The 23,160-nt window shown below is 40.5% G+C and overlaps 1 protein-coding gene across 7 annotated transcripts in view; it reads left to right on the plus strand.

Annotated features, from left to right (window-relative positions):
* Positions 1 to 23,160, plus strand: part of Ambra1 (autophagy and beclin 1 regulator 1) — a 188,631-nt gene that overhangs the window by 127,670 nt on the left and 37,801 nt on the right. For all 7 annotated transcript variants that reach the window (XM_051144131.1, XM_051144133.1, XM_051144132.1 and 4 more), the window contains one exon: positions 18,325 to 18,435. In XM_051144131.1, coding sequence (XP_051000088.1) covers positions 18,325 to 18,435 — 111 coding nt within the window. The remainder of the gene's footprint in view (positions 1 to 18,324; positions 18,436 to 23,160) is intronic.

Here is a 23,160-nt window from a genome sequence, read left to right on the forward strand (position 1 = left end):
AACTCCAACAAGTCATACCTCTTTCAACAAGGCCACACCTCTTAATCCTTCTGATCCTGTCAAAGAGTTGCACTCCCTAGTGACTAAGAATTTAAATATACAAGTCTATGGGGGCTATTCTTTCAAACAAGCACACCATTGGGGTCACATTGGTCTCAGTGTCACATGACCCCAAATGATACTCCTTTTGGACCAAGCTGTGGAATACTTGTAAGATCATGGCCTGCTAAAAGTTTTCCTAGCCAGGAGTGGTGGTGCCAGCCTTTAATTCCAGCACTTGAGAGGCAGAGGCAGGCAGAAAAAAACTTTCCTTCATCCCCCTGTAAAGCTAGTAATAAGCAAGACTGGCTATTGTATCTGGAACCTCTTTCTGACCTGACAGCGTCTTTGACCTTCAGGTTCCAGGGCCTCTTTTTTTTGTTTGTTGGTTTGGTTTGTTTTTTTCTAGACAGAGTTTTTTCTCTGTGTAGCTTTGGCTGTCCTGGACTCACTTTGAAGACTCAGATATCTGCCTCCCTCTGCCTCCCAGAATGCTGGGATTACAGGCGTGCACAACCGTGCCTGGCTCCAAGGGCCTCTTTGTTGGCCCTGTTGTGGAGCCTTTTCTGTCCCTGGGTAAAGTGACACCACATTATCCTTGGAGGCCCAGGGAGCCAGGCTTTGAATTACTAAGTTAGACAAGCTTAGAAGTTCTGGGTCTATCCTCTCTGGCCTCTTTCTTGTATGCTGGCCCTGGCTGACTTGGCTGTGTATGCTGTACCCTGACATGTACAGGTGCTCACTTGACAGGAGCTTTTCACCTCTAGAAGCTGGGCCCCCTAATGAGAAAGTAGGCTCATAGAGCAGTAATTCACGTGTAGGTGGCCTCTAAGGAAAGTTTTAACAAAAGAGTTGGTTAAGAAGCTTAATTTTTTTTTCTTTAACTCTCTTGTCATGTGCTAAGTGGGGGTGGAAGAGGAGGGGAGGGTGGGGACTGGTGCTACTGAAAGCATTTATCTTCATTTCTGCCATCTCCCAGTGTTTATTACCCTGTGATCGACAGATGAGGAAAGCTGCCAGTCAAACCCACGTTCAGCACATTTCCATTTCCCTTCATTGCAAATTTAAGGCTTCTGAAATCTGCATCCTCTTTGCAGCAATAAAGGTTGTTTGCCTCCTGCTCCTGACAAGCCTAAGACCCTCTGGTCTAATTCCATTCTCTTGTGCTTGCCCCAAATAATAAAAGCTGCAGGAGTTTTCAGAGTTCAAGACAAATGATTGGTGAGAGCTATTCAGCGAGTCAGTGAGATTTCTTTATCTTTCTTTCACCTTTCTTCCTTTCTTAAGCCTCCTCTCCTCTTTGTTCATCTTTGTGCTGCTGAGGCATGACAAGAGGATGGTGACTTTGCTGGTTTTATCTATACCAGTCTCCCAAGCCAGTATCCTTCATCTCTGCGACCCAAATGTAGGAGATGCCAGACTGTAAATGTCTTATAAATAAAAAGAGGAGGGTGGTGGGGTGATTCTTAATCATTTGTCCACCTGTGTATCTTCCATCAAAGGTAGAGGTTTTGAGAAAGTTTCTGCTTGGTGGGGGTGATTGCTAAGTGTTTTTGTTTGAGGATTTTTCTGAGGCTTCCCTTCCCCCATTTTCCTTAAATGCTGTGGGTTTTCGGAGTGCTGTTCCTAATAATTTTTCAGTAGCATGTGTTCTTGTGAGCTTAATTGTTTTTGTCTTAAATAATGTTTGTGGGTGGAAGAAAGGTAATAATCTTCGTTTCTTTCGAAATGGATATTCTACTTTCATAAAACTTGCCCCAATTATATCATTAGTATGAATGCAAGTAAGTGTTTACTTTAGGACATATATATCAAAGAAGGTATACTAAGCAGTGATGAAAATGGGTCTTAGTTTGACCTCATCCTTAGCCATCTGGGAACTGCCAGATGCCCTGCCAATAGCCAAGATTAGGCCTGGATTTCAAAGAGATGGGAAGGAGTCAGGACCCAATAAGGAGTGCTCATTCTCTTTATTTAGGGTGGAAGCACATCGCTGAACTCCAGGTGACACTGGTGCTTTCAGAGTAATGTGATTGAATCACAGATCACATAGTTAGGAATCATAGTCAAATGGCAGCCTCATTACCCTCAGGCTTTCAGTAGATCACAAGTTAGAATAGCATGAACACTCCTTTTTTTGACCTCTTTTGGGGGTGTGGGAGTTGGAGAGTGATCACACAAAGCTTCTAGAGTTTGGATTTTCAGTCAAACCTAACTACCTTGCAGCTTTTCTGGTTTTTAGGCTCCCTACCCCCCAAGAAAATAAAAAACAGGGTTTCTCCGTCTAGCCAGTCTTAGATGCTCTGTAGACCAGGCTGGCCTCCACAGAGATCCTCCTGGTTCTGCTTTCCCAGTGCTGGGGTCAAAGGCATATACCACCATCTCCTGGCTCTACCATGCTGCTTTTAGCAGACAATTTCATGCCATGTCTGCAGATAGCTTTATGTGATATTCTCTACTTATGTATCTCTTCTTTGAAGGTAAATGCTAAAAAGCCAGTGCTTGGTGCCCTATGATTCTGTATCAGTGAGTTAGCTAAACAGAAGCAGAAAGTCAAGTAATGGTTGTAAAGGTTAGTGAGAGATAATAAAGGGAATTGTTCAGTAGATGGAGAATTTCATATGTACAATATAAAAATGTTTTGGAGATTGTTTTACAATACTATGAATATTCTTTTAACATAAAAACTGTCTTATGTTCTATTTTACTATGATATTTTTAAAGCCAATACCAGATTCTTAGTACTGCTTACACTCTGAATTGATTCTATTTCTCATTGCTGGGATGAAATACTCTGACAAGAGCAAGTTAATTTATTTCAAATTGTAGTTTTAGAAGGTAGTTCATGTCTAGAAGTCAAGGCAGCAGAAGCTTAAGGCAGCTGGTCAGAGTGCATCCAGTCAGGATTAGAAAGATGAGTGGTGTGCTCAGCTGGCCTTCTTTGTTTTCAGTCCAGGACCCTAAACCATAGGATGATGCCACCCACAGTTCAGGTTGATTGTCCCACCCCAATTAGCCTAATCTTGATAATCTTCTCACAGGAATGCTAAGAGACTAAACTAATCTAGATAATTTCTCTGAGGTGTGCTTAGAGTCTCTCACAGTGAGAATAACCATCACATGCTGATACTGGAAAGACAATGCCTGCTGCTATGAATAACAGGTTAATTTTTCTTTATTCTGTTGGTCCTCTTTTAAACCATACTCTACTGTAGCTATCCAGTCCTCATTTGAATTGTCTTGAGAAGAAAGCTGTGATATGTAGAAATATTCAGTATTTCTTTCTTTTCCTTTCCTTGCAACTTGTCATATTCTAGGCCTTACTCATTTCTACATTGAGCGCTTCCACTATTGTTGGTTTTATTGGCCACATTTGATTCCTTTCTTCTTCTGTTGGCAAAAGTCCACAGTTTGAGTATGGACTAGTGTGGCCCTCTTCTTCAGAGCTGGAGCTTTGGTTTAGAGTAATCATCTAAATGTTCATCAACTTCCTGCAGAGAAGTACATGTAAGTTATTAAAGTCTGTACCTACAAAATATTTACCCTTTCTGTGATATTGTGTAATGATTGATCTCAACATCATATAAGCAACCAGTTGAGTAGTTAGTTGTTAAGCAACCTAAATCCAATATACAGACCAAAACCCTGGCTTAGAACATTGTCTGTGCTAGAATTGTAGAAATTCGTGTGCTATCTTTTGGGGGGGTTATAGAAAATAATGTCCCCTAACATTCCTCTTATTTTTATGTTGGCCTCAGGGGGAAAACAAGACATAGTTCTAACTGTAGGTAATATTTTCAGAATTGGTCTTTGAAAGTTGACTTTTTTTTTCTAAAGGAAATTATTGTTTCCCTCAAGCACTTTTATGATTGCTAGGTTTCTGTGCCTTTTATTTTCTCTAAAATAAAAAAAAGAATTATCTAATTCTCATATGAACCCGTAGTTGAGTTTTAAACACACAATGCATATTATTTTAACCATAAAAAGAAATGAAGTTCTAATACACACTATAGTATGGTTTAAACCCTGGAAACATTATGTCCGCAAAAGAAGCTAGACACGAAAGACCACTTCCTGTGTGATTTCTAGTATATGAAATGTCCTAGAGAAACATATGTATAGTAAGAAAAAAACAGATTAAATATATTATTTAAATAGTATATAGTTCTATGCATCATAACTTCATAAAGCTATAATTCTAAACAAATTTGTATATACATGTTTGGCCATTTTCTTCATTGTCAGAATCATGAGTGGGGAATGAGGGAGCTTGTGACATTTACCGTGGAGGAAATTTTGTTTGCTATTAGGAACTCTTTCAGGTTTACAATATGAAAAAATATATAAAAAACTAAAATTACATAGTGTGAAACAATTTCTATGCTAAAGTATATTCACAGTGTTGTGAACAAATCCCCAGAACATTTGTTTTGTTGTTGTTTTTGTTTTGTTTTTCAAAACAGGGTTTCTCTGTGTAACCTTGATTGTCCTGGACTTGCTTTGTAGACCACCAGGCTGACCTCGAACTCACAGTGATCCGCCTGCCTCTGCCTTCTAAGTGCTGGGATAAAGGCATGTGCCACCACCGCCTGGCTTCAGAACTTTTTTTTTTAAACATCTGAAATTATTATAGCTAAGTGCATAGTGGTGTCCCTTTCTTAGGAGAGATTTAGTTTTTGTTGTTCTTGTTTTGGTTTTGTTTGATTTGGTTTTTCAAGATGAGGGTCTCTCTGTGTAGCCTTGGCTGTCCTGGAATGCAGGCTGACCTTGAACTCACAAGAGATCTACCTGCTCTGCTTTCCAAGTGCTAGATTAAGGGCGTGTACCACCACCACTCTGTTACTTAGGACAGATTTAAAGACTGTATTTAAATGAAGCTTTAGTAAAGACATCTGTTAGTCAGATTTTTCCATATCCATGACACCTTATTGAACGGCTTAAAAAGAGAAAAGGTTTCTTTTGGCTCATAGTTTCAGAGGCTCCATCCCACGGTCAGCTGTACCATGGCAAAGCAGAATATCATGGTGGTAGGTATGTGACAGAAGAGGCTCCCTACATTATAGCTGTCAGGTGGTAGAAAGAGACAGAAGAAGCAGACACAAACTATGCCTGTCCAAGGTAGACTCCCAGGGAGGGCCCCTTTCCTAGTTTCTACCACCTTCCAATATGCCATCAAAATATGAAGCCATCAATGGATTAATCCATCAGTGGAAATTAATCCATCCTCAGAAATCCAACTTGGGGTCCTCTATGCTACAGATCTTAACCACTCATGATCAGAGTGCTCATGATCCAATCAATCTTTTATTTTATTTTTTTATTTGAGACAAGGTTTCTCTGTGTAATCCTGGCTGTCCTGGATTCACTTTGTAGACCAGGCTGACCTCAAACTCACAGTGATTCGCCTGCTGGGATTACAGGCATGCATCACCATGCCCAGCTGATCCAATCAATCTTTGATGATTGGATCCATTAGCTGAAAATTCAGCTTCCAGCATATGGCCTTCAAGGGATTTTCATATTCAAACTATAGGAGCTCTTCCTCTGATGCCATTCAGTGTTTATTAGAGAGGAAGGGTGGTTTTAATGCCAGTTTTCTTTTCATAAACAATTCATTTATTTACTACAAAGCATAGACAATCCATACAGAATAACAAAATCTGTAAAAATATGCATAGCACTAGGTAAGATGTATACAATGAAAGAAATATCAAGAGAAACAGACAGTATCAGAACTTAAAGGGCCAGCCTTAACTGTTTCAAAAAAATCAAATGAAATCAACCAAACCATAATAATAATAATAATAATAATAATAATAATAATAATAATAATAATAATAATAATAATAAGAAGAAGAAGAAGAAGAAGAAGAAGAAGAAGAAGAAGAAGGAGAAATGAACCACATGGGTTTAGTGGTGATATGCCCAGAAGTCCAATCTTCCTGGGATCAAGCAAGGAGTGTGAGTTCAAAACCAGCCTAGGCTATATAACAGAACACTACCCCCAAAAGTAATTACAAATATAAAATAATATCAGGGGCTGGAGAGATGACTCAGTAGTTAAGATCTTAAAGCATAAAGGGCCTAAGTTGGATTTCCAAACACCCAGGTTGGGCACCTCGAACTGCTTTAATTCCAGCTCCAGGACATCTGTATCTCTAGCACTAAAGTGTACACATACACACACAGAGGATGGGGGGTGGATGGGAGGGAGAAAGGGAGGAAGGAAAAGAAAAGAGGAAATACAGCAGGGCAATATACAAATGAAAGGTAAAGGATATTACCAATGTTCTATGTTCTTAAGATATGCAAACGGGTACTGAAAATAAGGCCACTTTTTAAAAAGCTGGCTGTGCCAGGTGGTGGTCATGCATGCCTTTAATCCTAGCACTCAGGAGGCAGAGGCAGGTGGGTCTCTGAATTTGAGACCAACCTAGTCAACAGATTTAATTAGTTCCAGGACAGCCAGAACTACACACACACCAAAAAAACCTTGTCTTTAAAATAAAACAAAACATTAAAAAAAAGTTAAAAGACTGAAAAATATGTTGAATATACAGTCTAGCCTGGGTCTTTACATGTAGCCCAAGATGGGCTTGAACTCACAGCTCTCTTGCCTTGGCTAGTTTTGTTTGTTTTGTTTGGTTTGGTCCACATAGCTCTGGCTGGCCTGGAACTCACTATGTTGACCAGGCCAGCCTGGAATCAACTGAGATTTGCTTGCCTCTGCTTCCCAAATGCTGAGATTAAAGGCATAGCACCACCTCACCAGGTTCAGCTAGTTTTTAAATAGCCTTTCTGAGATATGATTCATCTATTTTAAGTATGTAAGTCAGTGGTTCTTAAAACAACCATTTTACTATGCTTATAGTTTCAGACATTTTATCAACAAAACAACCCTTAGGCACTAACAGCCACTTCGCCCTTCCCCCTTTCTTTCAACTCTTTACTTCCTTCTAGCCCAGTAACCATTAATGTGCATTTCATTTTTGTAGCTTTGCCTGTTCCAGGTATTTCATGTAAATGACATTCTACAGTATAGGCTTTCTAAGAAGAATTAGAAAAGTTGGTTAAATTTGTTCACTTGAATCTGCCGTAGTCTTTCTAGGCTCAGCTTTACTAATTTCTTAGCATGTTGAATCTAAACTCCTGTATAACAGAAAGCCAGGCAAAAAGAGTAATTTTGTGGTGTGCTTATACTCCCAGCCCTATTTTTTTCCTCCCTTGTGTTAGGGATGGACCTAGGGCCTTGTGCCTGGTATACAAGTGCTGTGCTACTAAGTTAAGCTTAGCTGCAGCCCCAGCCCCGTTCTTATTCTATTTTCCAAGCAGCAGCACATGGCCATTCTAAATTATGCAATCTCCAATGAAACAGATTTTGTAGGACCGAAATATAATTTAAATGTTTCCTTCTTTGCAGCTTGCCCTTTTTTACCCTCCCCAAATTAACTTTTCTGATAGATTTGCTAATGATTCCCATTGTTCAGCAGTCTTACTGAACTGTTGAATCACACTCTTCATTTCCCTGTTCCTAGAACAGATCTTGGAGATAGACTAAGAAGCTGTTTTGGCAAAAGGTTCCAAATCCTCCTTTCTAAGCAACAGTAGACTGAGTCTGAGACAAACAGGCCAGAGATGCATGCAGGCCCTCAGGTCTGTAGGCCTATCCTGTGTGTGGAAGCCAAAGCCAGGCCATTGAATTCCCTAAGCTAGATTATGAGCTGCCTGCAGTAGGTGCTGGGAATTGAACTATTTTACACAAAAGCAGCCTTCCTCTCCCTCCCCTCCACAACCACCCCTCCCCCTTGTTGTTTCGAGACAGGGTTTTTTTCTCTGTGTAGCCTTGGTTGTCCTGGGCTCACTTTGTAGACCAGGCTGGCCTCAAACTCACAGCAAATGCCTGCCTCTGCCTCCCGAGTGCTGGGAGTTTCGGTGCCCGGGTTCAACCTGCAAATTTAATTGCTTAGCCATCTCTTCAGCATCAGTGCCTTCCAAGTTATAGATTGATTTTAAGAAATTAAAAAGAAAAGAAATTTGAGGTTTTTGAAGCTGAGCAGAGTTGTACACATGTAATTCTACCTACCATTCTGGTTTTTACATTTCAGATTACGAATAATCTTTTTATTTGGAGTCATGTATTCTTTGGGCTTCTTTCACTCATAACACACATAGCTATTCTGTCTTCATGTATGTTAGTGATTCCATCCTCTCTCCCTCAGGCAGGCTTTCAATATGCAGTTCAGGCTGATGTGGAACTCACACTGAAGATCAGGCTGGTATGGCAGTGCATTAAAAAAAAAAAAGATTTATTTACTATTTATACAGTATTCTGCCCACCTTTATGCCTGCCTCAGGCCCTTTGGAAGAGCAGAGCAGGCAGTGCTTTTTTTTTTTTTTTTTTTTTTTAAAGAGCATTTACTAATGCTTTCTTGTTAGTATTTCCCACAGTTGGTCCACACCTTTGCTGAAAGACATCTTGGCTGGCCCAAGTACTGGCAATTATGACCAGTGTGTAGTCTTTTGTGTAGAAACAAGTTTTCCACTCATTTGAAACGATAGTGCTGGATCTATTATGGGGAGCCCCACCAGAGAGGACTGACTGACTAACCAGACACAGTTTATAGCCAGTTGAAAGTTCTTATTCCAGCTGGCTGGGACCACACCCAGCTGTTGAAGATGGGGTGAGCAAGTGTAGCGTTAGACCCTGAACATTTACACTAAAGGGCTTTTAAAGGCAAAATCCATATCCTGTTGTCTTACTTGGCAGCTGCAAGGGGGAAGGGGATGTACAAGCAGGCAGTTTAACAGAAGCTTAAGTTAGTTGGGGCATCTTGCCCTCTAATGCCTCAAATAGAGTTGGGTTATTTTCCACGGGATTCTCCATCAAGAAGATCAAATTCTAGCTAAGCCTGAAATGGTCTCAGCAAGAATACAAGATGGAGGAACTTCTACACTGTCTTGCCCTGTCACAGATCATATGGTAAAAGTATGTTCAGTTTTCCAAGAGACTGTCAAACTGTCTTCTAAAGTACATGTCCCATTTGCATTCCCACCAGCAGGGAATGTTACTCCAGGTCTTACCACCATTTGGAATTATCACTGCTTTAGAATTTTGCAGTGATGATACCTGGGAGATGGTTTCTCCTTGGTATTTAAATTTGCTACTCTAATGACTGGCCTGGAACTTCTTTCATGTTCATATTTATTTCAGGTCCTTTGCCCATTTTAAAAAGCAAGTTTTTTGGGGGGGAGTTGCTTCTTCCTCTTCCTCTCCTCCTCCTCCTTCTCTCTTCTTCTTCTTCTTCTTCTTCTTCTTCTTCTTCTTCTTCTTCTTCTTCTTCTTCTTCTTCTTCTTCTTCTTCTTCTTCTTCTTCTTCTTCTTCTTCTTCTTCTCCTCTATCTCTGTCTCCCTCTCTTTCTCCCCCCCCCCCATACAAGTTTTTCCTGTGTAGTTTTAGCTATCCTGGAACTCACTCTGTAGACCAGCTTGCCCTCAATCTCACAGAAATCTGTCTACATCTGATTCCAATTGCTACCCCTATCCAGCTTGGTTGTTGTTTATTTTCTGGCCTTTTTTTTTTTTTTTTCTTTCGGCTTTTCAAGACAGGGTTTCTCTGTATAGCCTTGGCTATCCTGGACCCACTTTGTAGATCAGACTGGCCTTGAACTCAAAGAGATTTGCCTGCTTCTGCCTCCCTGAGTGCTGGAATCATAGATGTGCACCATTGCATCAGGCTCTATCTTCCGAATGATATAGCAGAAACTCATTGTAATGGGGTTGATGCTATAAAGGATTTGTTAATAGATTGGCACAGGAGGGGCTGGAGAGATGGCTCAGAGGTTAAGAATACTAGCTGTTCTTCCAGAGATCCTGAGTTCAATTCCCAGCAACCACACAGTGGTTCATAACCATCTGTAATGAGATCTGGTGCCCTCTTCTGGCATGCAGGCAGAACATTGGACACATCATAAACAAAACAAACAAACAGATAGATAGATAAATAGATCTTTAAAGACGATATTGAACGTAACATTTATATAATTCCTGATTGTTTCATGGGTCTTCTTGCTGTATGTAGTTTATTTATTTATGTGTAATAATATAAATATATATGTAAAAAAGAAATATAATTTTAAAATTGCCCCCCCCAAAAAGATCTATGCAGAGGACATTAAGTCCCACAAATAGAATCTAGTTAAGGGAGCACTGTCACCAAAATATCCCAATGTTAAAGTAGTATGCTAACAGATATGTGAAATTTATTCATCAGGACTGACCAGCCATTAAGCCCCCTTCCCTTTCCACAACAAAAGACATACCTCTACTGGGCAGCTCGTGGAGGTAGCATATGGTCACAACTATCATGAATTCTGTTCTGCCATTAAGTTCCCTGTGCTCTTATCACAAAAAACAATAATTCTTTGGAGGGGGTGGCCAGATGACCCTGAGTTACAACTATTCAAAAAAGAACAACACTGATGTAATTAAAATAATTCTGTCGATATGAAATGTCATTGCTGTGTAAATCTCCTATCTGCCCAAGTGGCCAGACTTGCAGTCTCCAGTCTTTGTTTAAATTGTTTAAAGTGTAAGTTGTGGCTGGGACCTGAAAGACATTTAAAGATGACAGCATTTGTGTAATGCGTAGGCTTAAGATGTATATGAATTAGTAAAATCTTGTATTTGGTGCTAACTCCCTTTTGGACTGGTAGCCACAGCTAGCCAGTTGCATTAGTAAAGAGCTTTCCTTCACCTGTGTGTGGAGTGAGAAAGCATATTATATCTATAACATGAATATGGGAATTACAGGCATGCATCACCATATCAAGCTATTACATACTTTTTAAAAATTAACAGATAAGGAAACCCAGATTCAAATTATTAACTTACAAAAAGTCACACAAATATATACTGGCAGGAAATATCACAATCTGGTCCATTGGACTCACCTGTGTTTTTTGGGGGAAAAAAAAAATACAAACTGTAAGACCCTACTTCAAGCTAGCTCCAATCTAAGGTAGAAATAGAAAACTTGAGTTTTGCTAAGAAGTATCTAAATCATTCTGTACCTTTTATTAATTTCTTTTTGTATAAACTGACATGGTATAGGGAAAGCCGATTCATAGTAAAGGGAAGTTTTTTATTGTAGATATGAGAGAAAGAACATCTAGAGGCTTCTGGAAGAGTCCAGAGCAGAGAAAGAAAGAGAAGCTGGAGGGAGTTTAGGGTAGGGGAGAAGGACTAGGATGCTAGCGTGGACTTTGAAATGTGTTACAAGTGCTTGTGATACTGAGGGGTCTGGAGGCCAGCAAGCACTTTGATGTACTGATAGGTGCCACTGGTAGCCATATGTCCTTTCTGCCAGAGGTAAGGGAAATAACTCCTTTAGGTAGGGAACTGGCATCTAAAGTTCCTGAGGAATAGTTTTGTTTGTTTTGTTTTTGTTTTTCGAGACAAGGTTTCTCCGTGTATCCTTGGTTGTCCTGAACTCACTTTGTAGACCAGGCTGCCCTCAAATTCACAGTGATCTGCCTGCCTCTGCCTCCCAGGTGCTGGGATTAAAGCCATGCACCACCACGCCCGGTGAATACTTACTTTTAATCTAACACCTAGATATCCGCCTATGGTATAGATGGAACTCATTTCTGGATAATTGGACTGCCTTTTGGAAGTTGGGGAATTGGAATTTCCTTTGGACATGACACCTTACATGATCAGTGCTAACAGACAGTTTGAGTACTTTCAGCAGCAGATTTTAAAAAAGATTTTATTTATTTTTATTTCATGTTCGTTGGTGGTTTTCCTGCATGTGTATCTGTGTCAGGGTGTTATGTGCCATGTGGGTGCTGGGAATTGAATGTAGGCCCTCTGGAAGAGCAGTCAGGGTTAATTGTTGAGCCATCTCTTTAGCCCCAGCAGCAGACACTCTAACAGCAGTATTTTCTTGGTTTGTTTTCGTTGGTTGAGATGTGGTCTTACCATATAGCCAGTTTGGCCTGGAATATGAATTATTATTATATATATTAGCCTCCTAATGGCTATAATTATAGGTATATGTGACCATAACCAGCTCAAATAGATCTAAGGTTACTTGTCTTGGGATTACAATATAGTTGGCATAGAGCTTCCCAACTATGGATTATTTTTATTTGTTTTTTATTTTTGTTTTTCAAGACAGGGTTTCTCTGTGTAGCCTTGGCTGTCCTAGACTCACTTTGTAGACCAGGCCAGCCTTGAACTCACAGAGATCAGCCTGCCTCTGTCTCCCACTCCATTTCCAAAAAGCCTGACATTCTTTTCTGACCTCTGCAGGCACCAGACACACATATGCACATATGGTTCATATAAACACACCAAGACAAATGGGCATATACATAAAGTAAAAATAGATGCATTTTTGTGAGTTTTAAAGGGCATTTTTGTTCTTTTGAGACAGGGTCTTTCCGTATAGTTTTGGCTGTCCTGAAATTTGCTATGTAGACCAGGCTGGCCTTGAACTTACAGAGATCTTCCTGCCTCATCCTCTCAAATCCTAGGATTAAAGGCATGCATCACCACTCCTAACAAAAATAAATTAATTTTTAAATAAAAATAAATAAATCAAGAGCTGGAGAGATGGCTCAGAGGTTAAGAGCACTGCCTGCTCTTCCAGAGGTCCTGAGTTCAGTTCCCAGCAACCACGTGGTGGCTCACAGCCATCTATAATGAGATCTGGTGCCTTCTTCTGGCCTGCAGGCAAAATGCTGTATATAATCTCAGCACTTTGTGGGCAGAGGCAGGTAAATCTCTGTGAGTTGGAGGCTAGCCTGGTCTACATAGTAAGTTCCAGGACATCCAGTGCTGCATATTGAGACCTTGTCTCCAAAACTGAATGAATGAATGATTGAAAGAATGAATAATAACATTTTAGGAAGGAAATACCGAGTGTAGTCTACTACGTATACAAACCTTTAAGCTTTAGAAATACTTTAGCCATCTTTAGCATTTGGCTTCTAAAGCTGAATGCTACTCTGTAAATATTTCATGGCTCAGTCCATTAACTAACTAGTCTTGGTACATTTCCTGTACCTTTAGCCAGTGCTGCCAAATGGTAGGTGGGTTTTTTGGGTTTGTTTTTTTAAACAGGACAGTACTTTTTCTTCCTGATGTTTCCAAGAGACAGGCTCAGTTGGCCAGCAGCAGCCCTTGCAAAGAGAACCTGGTGACAATACTCTAATCTGTTGCTGGCATCTTTCACTCCCTAATCTGTGTTTACATGGCACTAAAAATTGACTCTGATGCCAAGCTGTTTCTGTGCAGTGCTCTGGCACCATTGGCAGAGAAACCCTCCCTGGTCTCTTCACAGCACCACCCTACACATGTATTTATTGCACAGCTGTCTTCAGAAGCATAGGCTGTACAGGATGCCTCTGGAGTTGGGGCTAGAACTGAAATCATTGTGTTCCCAGTTACAAAGCCAGCAGAAGGATTTCTGAACTGTTTTCCTGGTTGTAGTTCTAATCTCTTCCCCAGAATATAGTTTGTTTCTTCAATCTCTCTTAGTTGCTAACATTTAGTTCATCATACATGAAGAAAATCAATTTATCTCCCTTTGTTTGAGGTTAGACATATTCTTTCCTAGTAAATTAGAAGAAATGGTAAGGAACTAAAGCAATTTGAGACTGGCTGTTAAAGAGATGCCAGTGATCTAGATAATACATGTGTTAGCCCAGGGAATGATTCGGAAACTCAGCGGAATGGAACCTACATCAAAACGAAGAGTGATTCCTTTCAGGGAAGTGGTTTAAATGATTTGCATCATTAGCAAGGCCAGCAAAATCTGAGCCTGCTTCTTTTAAGAAAATTCTGGGCTAGCCAGGTACTGTGGTGCACAACTTTAATCTCAGAACTGAGGGAGGCAGAGACAGGCAGTTGCTGTGAGTTCAAGGTCAGCCTGGTCTGCAAAGTGAGTCCAGGACACCCACAGCTGTACCGAGAAACCTTGTCTCAAAAAATCAAAAAGAAAAAGAAAAAAAAATAGTGACCTAGAGAGATTGCTCATCTGTTAAAGGCTAGACTCATAAACAAAACATAAGAAAATTTTGTGTAGAACTTCTTCTATTTTATGGAATTCTAGAGTCATAAAATAAAACTCACTAAAATCTTTCAGAAATGAAAAGAAAAGAAGGGAAGGAATCCCTACTGACATCTTAGCTGCTTCTTCACCCAACCAGCAAATCCCCACACTAGATTTAAAAAATAAACATAGATTTCTTTTAAAAAATAGACTCTGATCACGGTTCCTTTCTCTCAACTCCTCCTGAATCCTCCCCATCTCCCTGATCCATACCCTTTCTTTCTCTATCTTGTTAGAAAACAAACAAGCATCCAAAATAAAATAAAAACAAACCAGAATAAAACAAAACAGACAAACGTACGTGTGTGTGTGTGTGTATGTGTGTGTGTGTGTGTGTGTGAGAGAGAGAGAGAGAGAGAGAGAGAGAGAGAGAGAGAGAAGAGAACCAAAGAATAAGCACAAGAAATACATAGAGATGTTGAGACAAACGTTCATTGAAATCCCATAAAAACACAAAATTGGAAACCATAATATATGAGCAAAAGACCCGTAAGGCAAAAAAATGCCCACACAAAGCATTATGAGAAAACAACAACAAAACCCTAAGAAACCAAAATACTATTGAGTTTGATTTGTGTTGACCATTTACTGCTAGGCATGGGCCCTACCCGTTAGTGTAGTTTATATACCCGGTGAGACTCCCTTGGAGAAAACTATTTTTTTTCCTTGCAAAAAGTTATCAATTAGATATAGATTCTGGGTTCAGGATGGGAACTCATGTACACTGCTCCTCTCAGTGTTAGAACCCCATCTAGACATTGTTGACACATTATTTGTGAGTTCATATGTGCATTAGTCCTGCTGTTTAGAAAGCACTTTTTTCTTGTGCCTTCCATCCCCACTGGCTCTTACAGTCTTTCTACCTGCTCTTCTACAAGGTTACCTGAACCCTGAGGGGAAGAATTTTATAGAAACATCCTATTTAGGACTGAGTGTTCCAAGGTTTCTCACTCTCTGCACATTGTCCAGCTGTGGGTCTCTGCATTTGTTCCTATTTACTGCAGGAGAAAGCTTTCTAATGATGGCTGAGCAAATCATTTATCTTTGAGTATAGAAGAAAGTCACTGGGAGTCATTTTACTGCTATGTTCCCTTTAAAACAGTACTAGTGTTTGGTTTTCTTCTAGGTCTATGGCTTGTCTAGTCTCATGTTCTTGGCCAGATGAGCAGCACTGGGCTCCATCTCGTGGAGTAGTGGGCCTTAAATCCAATGAGATAGTGTTTGGTTACTCCCAGAACGTTTGCGCCACTATTGCAACAGTGCATCTCAAAGGTGGATCACAATTATAGATAAAGGTTTTGTAGCTGTGTTAGTTTATACTCTGGTAGTACGCTGAGTACCTTCCAAGACTATGAATACTGTTCCGTAGGGGTGATGGCTCCAGGTAGGCACCAGCTCGACTTCCCCATATTCAGTGAGTTATGTTGGTGTTGCCTTCAGCAGTAGGGCCTTATCATCAATTTGTGGAGAGCAACCAATAGCTTTAGCAGTAGCCTGGGTTGTTTGGGGTTTCCATTGGGCCCCTTTGGCCAACAACTTGATTAGATGTAACTCATTCCCAGCACTGGAGGTTTTATTTAGTAGCTAGAGATGGGTAGTTGGGTGTTTGTCTCCCTGTTATTTGGTGATTCAATTTTGTATATGCATATATTTTAAGAAGCTTCTTCTGTATTAGGTTCCCATATGACCCTTCAAATGGCCCTTAGTTTTACCTGTCCCTCCCTGTATTCCCCCTCTTACCTCACAGATTGTTTTTTACATTTTTTAAAATCTGTGTGCGTGTGTGTGTGTGTGTGTGTGTGTGTGTGTGTGTGTGTGTCTGTCTGTCTGTCTGTCTGTCTGTCTATGTCTGTCTGTCTGTCTGTGTACATGTGCATGCCATAACACAAATGTGGAGGTAAGAGAACAACTTGTGGGAGTCAGTTTTTTCCTTCACTGTGTGAGTTCAGGAGATTAATCTCAAGGTTTTGGCCTTGATTCTCCTCTTCCCTCAGGGAGGGGGAGTTTTGGGGGTTGGGCAGGGGCGCTGATGGCCACCAGCCCACCAAGGCAAGAGGAACAGAAGATGAGACGTAGGGCCTGGAAGGCCATAAGCACAGTGGAGATAAAAACACTATGGGAACCACTTCAGGAGCTAGTTCAACTTTAATCAGGAAGAACAAAGGTTATATAGCCCTTAGGGAGTGGGTAGAGGGCTTCCAGGATCGGTGTTCATTTTGTCTTTTTTTTTTTTTTCCCCCTCCACAGAGCTGAGAACTGAACCCAGGGCCTTGCACTAAGCACTCTACCACTGAGCTAAATACTTAATCCCTCGTAATTGGTTGAAACCAGGCACTTTAAAGATGCTTATTTTACATTTGGCAGCACGCTCTTATCATATGAGCAGGGACACAGCACCTAATTATCCTGTAGGCGCAGGGAGGGGAGAGCTAGCAGGGAGCTGTGTCAAGGGTCATATATCAAATGTGGTTAGGGGCATCTATGTCTAAAGACACTCTCCAAATGGAGTCAGAGCCAAGCTCAGAATGGCTATCTGGACAGAGAGGACTGTAGCCTCAAACAGCAGGGTCCTTACAACACTGGTGAACTATTTCACCAGCTCCCAGATACAAATATCAAAGGAGAATTTTCTGTATTAATGGAGAGGCAAATATGTGCCTCATATGAATGGTATATATGTCATGGAGCCATTGGTAGGGGTTTGAAATCAGTTGTGATAACACCTGCAGAGATGTTGGTGTTAACAGCTGTTTGGAACTATGTTTGAGGTTGTAAGACTTAAAAAATATTTTAAGGCTATCAACTTATTTACAGAATGTTTTTCAACTCTTATTATCCTTCTGGTACAGTGGCCTACAGCCTCCAGCTAAAAGGAAAAGGAATACGGTTCTTATATTACATGGTTGTATAGAGGGTAATTTCTTTCTTGATCATTTGAGGAAAGAATAGAGAAATCTAGAGGCAACACAGTAATAAATGTAGCTCTCTTTCATCCCAGTTCTCTGTCACGTTGAGGCCAGCCTGGTCTACAAAGCAGGTCCAGGACAGCCAATGCTACACAAAAACCCTGTCTAGAAAAACAAAACCCCTTCAACAACAAGAAGAAACAAATAGAGATGTCCCACCATGATACTCAGAGGGCAAAGGCTAGGTGATGCTGGTGAATCCGGCATGAAGCCACACTCCCCAAGGCTGGTCAGCACTAACAAGATCTGCAGCTGAGAATGCCATCTCGTCTGTATTGCGCACAAGGATCTTCTGTTCTCCTAAGAAGCTTTGGTTCTGTCTGATCAAAGGGGTGGTTGTGTATGAAATGCACCTCTGAAAGAGGAGGAGGAAATGACATGTTCATATAAATGAAATACAACTGCAAATTAAAGTGTCAACCTGTTTTTTAAAAAAAAATCAGTTTTTTATTTAATTGGTTACCAAGGAAAAAAATGTCATACTGAAGTATATATCTCAGGGAAAATTAAACTGAAATATTACAGGTGAATCTGGAATTCAAGGGGAGGGGAGAATTATTTTTAAAAAATTGCCTTAATAAAAATATTCTCATGCTACAAAGGTTGGCTCATAAATTTCTGCTGTTATATGCCAGTATTTCAAGAGAGATTAACAAATATTACCTCATTTGTTCTTTACTGCCTCTCTCCAGTCACCCTCTGTTGACTGCCTCCTCTCTGGAGGAAGCCTCTTTTTGAGATGTCTTATTAGCAAAAAGGTCATTAACAAAGGAGGAGCTGCTTCTCCTAAAGAGCACTGCTTGCTACCATAGCACCCAGAACTGAAATTCACCTGGTCTTTCTATGTTCCTGGAGTCTTCTTTTTTTTTTCCTCCCCCACAATTGTATGACAACTCATCTATCTCTTCAGATGATGGGCAGTGTCTTAAACAGTGTAATATTCAGGACCTGACACATTAAGTAGTAACAGGAAAAGCTTATGAATGGGGTTCCACATCCATATAGAACTGTGCTTGTGAAAGGTTGTGTCTAGTTCTCTTTGTGATGACTTACCATGCAGATCTCTCCAAGTTTTTTGAGCTTCAGTTGTGACTCTTACTTTTCTCCTCTAATCCCTGTGTTCCATTACATTCTGCAGTAAAAACAAACAGAAAAGAATGCAATGTAGTCTAATGTGCTTTTCTTGTCTTCTCTGTCATCAGGGGCAGTGATTGGAGATGGACAGTCTGCTGTGGCCAGTAACATTGCCAATACTACCTACCGTCTCCAGTGGTGGGACTTCACCAAGTTTGATCTTCCAGAAATCAGTAATGGTGAGTCAGTGTAAAACTGGAGTGGTAACGGGCAACATGTGTTTCTGGTGAGACAGAACTTTAAAAAAACATGATTGTCCACCTGTCATTGAGTGTTGATGACCGTGCATTCTTTCTACAGCTTATCCTTAGCTGCCAGTTAAGCAGTTTAGAAAATAGTTCAGGGGAAATGTCCAGAGCAAATCTCCCCTGAGAAATTTCTGGAGAAGTTCATAGAAACTAGTAGATGGAGCTAAGATGGGAGAAAAAGCAAATGTAGAATTTATCAGCTACATCTGTGACCCTTGAGAAGAGATTGTAGTTTTAGGCTTGTGGGCAAATTCAGGCCTCAACTAAACAGATGAGTGGTATGATTAATACCTGATTTACAAAAGTGTATGACCAGTAGATAAATTTCCTTTTAAAGAAGTCTGTGGCCCCATTGTTCAGCACCTAAGGAAGGACGATCATGCATTCCTGAGAAGTGGTAGTCAGCCCCTCCTTGTTTGCCTCTGTCCATAGGCTCAGCATCAGTGTTAAGTTTCTACTAGAAAGAAAAATTAAAAAAAAAAAAAAAGTTTCTACTAGAGGATTCTTTCTCATACCAAGCCAGCACTATTTCTTTTTATGTCACTTCATTCCATTGGTCCTGTTCCTACTGCTACATCTCTGTGTAAGCTGCCCACTGCCTTTTAAACAGCCCTTCTGTTTATCTGGAAGTACCTCTGCTTCTTGCCTTTCAGATCAAACTTCCGTAGATACTTTTTTTTTTTTTTTTTTTTTTTTTTTGATATTTTTTTTCTAATGTGGTTTCTTTGTTTTTTTGAGACAGGGGTCTCTGTGTTATTAGCCTTGGCTGCCCTGGACTCTCTTTGTAGACTAAGCTGGCCTCGAACTCACAGCGATCCACCTGCTTCTGCCTCCCAAGTGCTGGGATTAAAGGTGTGCACTGTGTGAGCCACCACGCCCGGCTCTAATGTGGTTTCCAATCTGTCTTCTTCCCCTTTAACTTTGGGGGTGGGATAAAGCACAACAGACCAGAAAATTAATGATATGAGCTAAGAGAAAATACAGTGATAAGTGGTAGATTCCAGCAGCCTTTTCTGAAGTTATTATTGCATTTACAGTAACTTAAAAGCCCTTGATAATTGTTAGTAAGCAAGAATTCAGCCATTTTTGTACTTACACGTGTGTGTGATTTGGCTCTTTTGAAAATTAAGGCCAGTTTGTATTTTCTTCTTGTCATTGCAATTCTGGTTCCTGTCTTGCAGTATCCTTATGAACTTAGATTTGTCTTTTTCTTTCAGTCTTAGGGATCATCTGCTAATTTGAAAAATATCCTTTTCCCGTCTTTCATCAGATTTCTAGCAAAAATAGTGAATCAATCAGGAAATCGTGTTAAGCTTTGTGGTATGTTTTTGGAGTTTGTTCAGTTTTGGAACATGAATTATTAATACTTTGGGCTTCACATCTAAAGTTCTTCCCTGTTAAAGACAGTTTCTCAGGGTCTGGGGAGATGGCTCAACAATTAGGAGTACTTGATTGAGTAGGGCATGGTGGTGCATGCCTTTAATCCTAGCACTTGCGAGGCAGAGGCAGTGGGATTGCTGTGAGTTCAAGGCCAGCCTGGTCTGCAAAGTGACAGCAAGACAGCCAAGGCTACATGAAGAAACCCTGTCTTGAAAAAAACACAAAACAAGAACAAAAGAGTACTTAATTTTCCAAAGGCCTAGAGTTCACTTTCCAGCACCATGGGAAATTCACAAGTGCCAGTTAACTCCTGCTCCATGGAATCTGATCCCCTCCTATGGCCTCTGAGGGCACCCACAAACATTCAAACGAAATGTATACATGTCAGGTATGGTAGCACACACCTTTCAATCCCTGCACCTGAGAGGCAGAGGCAGCCAAATTTCTGAGTTCAAGGCCAGCCTGATCTACAGAGCAAGTTCTAGGACAGCCATGACTACAGAAACCCTGTCTTGAGAACCCCTCACCACCACCAAAAGAAAGAAAATATACATAAATGAAAACAAAACAACTTAAATAAATAAATAATAAAGACAGTAGCTCTGTATAGTACTGGCTAACCTTGTATTGGTTATCTTCCTGCCTTAGCCTCAGGTGTTAGAGCTACAGGCATGCACACTATGACTGTTGGAAGCCCTTTGTTTTCTCTGTCATGTAAAGCATTGTAAGAGCTTGTAGATACAGATAAAAATATCTTTTTAAAAAAATGTACATTGATGTAAGGGTGTCAGATCCCCTGGAAATGAAGTTTCAGACAGTTGCAAACTGCCATGTAAGTGCTGGGAACTGAACCCAGGTCCTTTGGAAGAACAGCTAGTACTCTTAACCACTGAGCCAGCCCCCAGACAAAAATATCTTAATTATGCCAGTCTTACCATTCCTATCAGACAAGATAAATGAGGTTAGTTTTTCATAGTTTCTTCTTAGTGAATCCTAAGTAGCAACCATCCATTTTATTCTAAGTGCCTATAAGCCACACATCTAAAATTCTGTTATTTTTTGTTTTATTTATGTGTGTGTGTGTGTGTGTGTGTGTGTGTGTGTGTGTGTGTGTGTGTGTTTGTGTGTGTTTGTGTGTTTTATACGTTCCCATGTATGCACATGCAGAGGCCTGAGCAAGATGTCAGTAGTCTTCCTCTATTGCTTTTCATTTTACTCCCTTGAGACAGGTAACCATTTCTGCCTAGTCAGAAGGCTCTCGGGATCCATTCCTCAATGCTTGTGGTCACAGCATCCTCTTCTCCCTTTCTACCTTTTTGTGACCAGTTTATTGCTTGGGTGCTGGGGATTTAAACTCAGGTTCTTATGCTTTCAGGTCAAGTGTTCTTACCCACTGAGCTGCTTCCAGTTCCTCTTGTCTTGTTAGAGATAGGGTCTTAGTCTGCATCCCAGGTTTGCTGGGAGCTTGCAGCAGTCCTCTTGCTCTGCTTCCTGGAGTGCTGAGATTATAGGCATGAGCTATCTCTCCCATGGCAGCTGCAGCAGCTGCTGCTATTGCTGCTGGTGCAGGCAGCCCCCACAGCTGCCACTCCTCCTCTTTCTCTGCCCTGCACCCCTTCTCTTTTGGGAAAAAAATAGCTACCTAGTAATTCATCGTAACTAGTGTCCTGTTGAAGGACTTCAGAGTTTACAGTCTTGCTATACAAACTGCTACATTTTTGCACATGCATGCTAATTAGTTACTTTGAAATACAACTGCAGGGAAGAAAAGTAAGGTACATCTGTAATTTTGGTAGATAGTGCCTTATCGCCCTCTATACAGATTATACCAACTAATAATCTCATTTATAGGTTTTGTTTTTTCCTCCCCTCTCCTTCTTTCCAAACAAGTTTTTATTGTAGCGAAGACTGGCTCTGAATTCAGAGCAGTCCTCTTGCTTTTGCCTCTTTGAGTGCTTGAGATTATAGGTGTGAGCCACCATACTTGTTCCACCCTACCCCCATAATCTTTCAGAGTGCTTGCTCTTATAAATACTTGCTAAAGGAATGTGTTACCAAATTTTAGGCATTTGTGAATTTGATAAGGTAAAGGCTACTACATGAGCATTTCTGTTCCTCCACTTCCTCAATGGTGCTGCTTTGTCTTGCCTGGCTGTCTGTTATGTACCTCTTTCTCTGCATGTTACTTTTTTTTCTTTTAGTAATTCTGCAGAAGCTCCTTATAAATTGGAAAATTAACTTATAATAGGAGTTTCTTGTCATTTGTCTTTTGACTTTGTTGAAGGTTATTTTTGTCATAAAACTTATTTTAAGTCAGAATTATACACTTTTCCTTTTATGGTTCCTAGGCTTTGTGTCATCATTAACATCGTTTTCTATTTTTATATTTTAGTTTTATACATTTAAATCTTTGATTCACTAGGAAACTTTGTTCCAGATGACCAACTGTTATGTTTTCAGTGTGGACATTAAAGTCAACCAATTTTGGGGGTGGAGCAGGGAGGGAGGTCATTAATATGTACCCTAGCTGTCCTAGAACTCTTTGTGTAGACCATGCTGGTCTGGAACTCACAGAGTTCTGCCTACCTTTCTACCCAAGTGCTGCGATTAAAGGATTGAGCCATAACACCCAACAGGTTCCTGTTTACTACTTTTAACTATACCCATGTAGAGTTATAGTCTTAACCTTTACTCTTAATGGATTTACTCAGTAAATTGGGACTCTGTTGCTATAAGATTCATTTTTTCAAAGTCATCTGTCACCTATTAGAGGGTAGCTTTAGGTTTTAGAAGCTATGTCCTGCCTGGAAGCCATTGACCTTGTTTTATTTGTTTGTTTTTCTTTCTTTAAAAGAAGAAAGATTTATTTATTTACTTTATGTATTTGAGTGCTCTATTTGTACGTAACACTTGCATGCCAGAACAGGGAATCAGATCCCAGTATAGATGGTTGTGAGCTACCATGTGGTTGCTGGGAATTGAACTCAAGACCTCTGGAAAAGTAGATAGTGCTCTTAACTGCTGAGTCATCTCTCCAGCCCTGTGTTTGTTTGTTTGTGACCAAGGTTCCTCTGTGTAGCCGTGGCTGTCCTGGAACTCACTCTGTAGACCAGGCTGGTCTCAAATCACAGAGATCTCCCTGCTCCTGCCCCTGCCCCTGCCCCTGCCCCTACCCCTGCCCCTGCCCCTCCTTCAGTACTAGGGTTAAAGGTGTGCACTACCACCACCCTGCTAGGTTAGTGATTCTAGCTTCTTGTTTCTCTCACTTGCGATTAA

The sequence above is a fragment of the Acomys russatus genome, chromosome 4 (assembly GCF_903995435.1).
Source record: "Acomys russatus chromosome 4, mAcoRus1.1, whole genome shotgun sequence".
In the NCBI taxonomy this organism is placed as follows: Eukaryota; Metazoa; Chordata; class Mammalia; order Rodentia; family Muridae; genus Acomys; species Acomys russatus.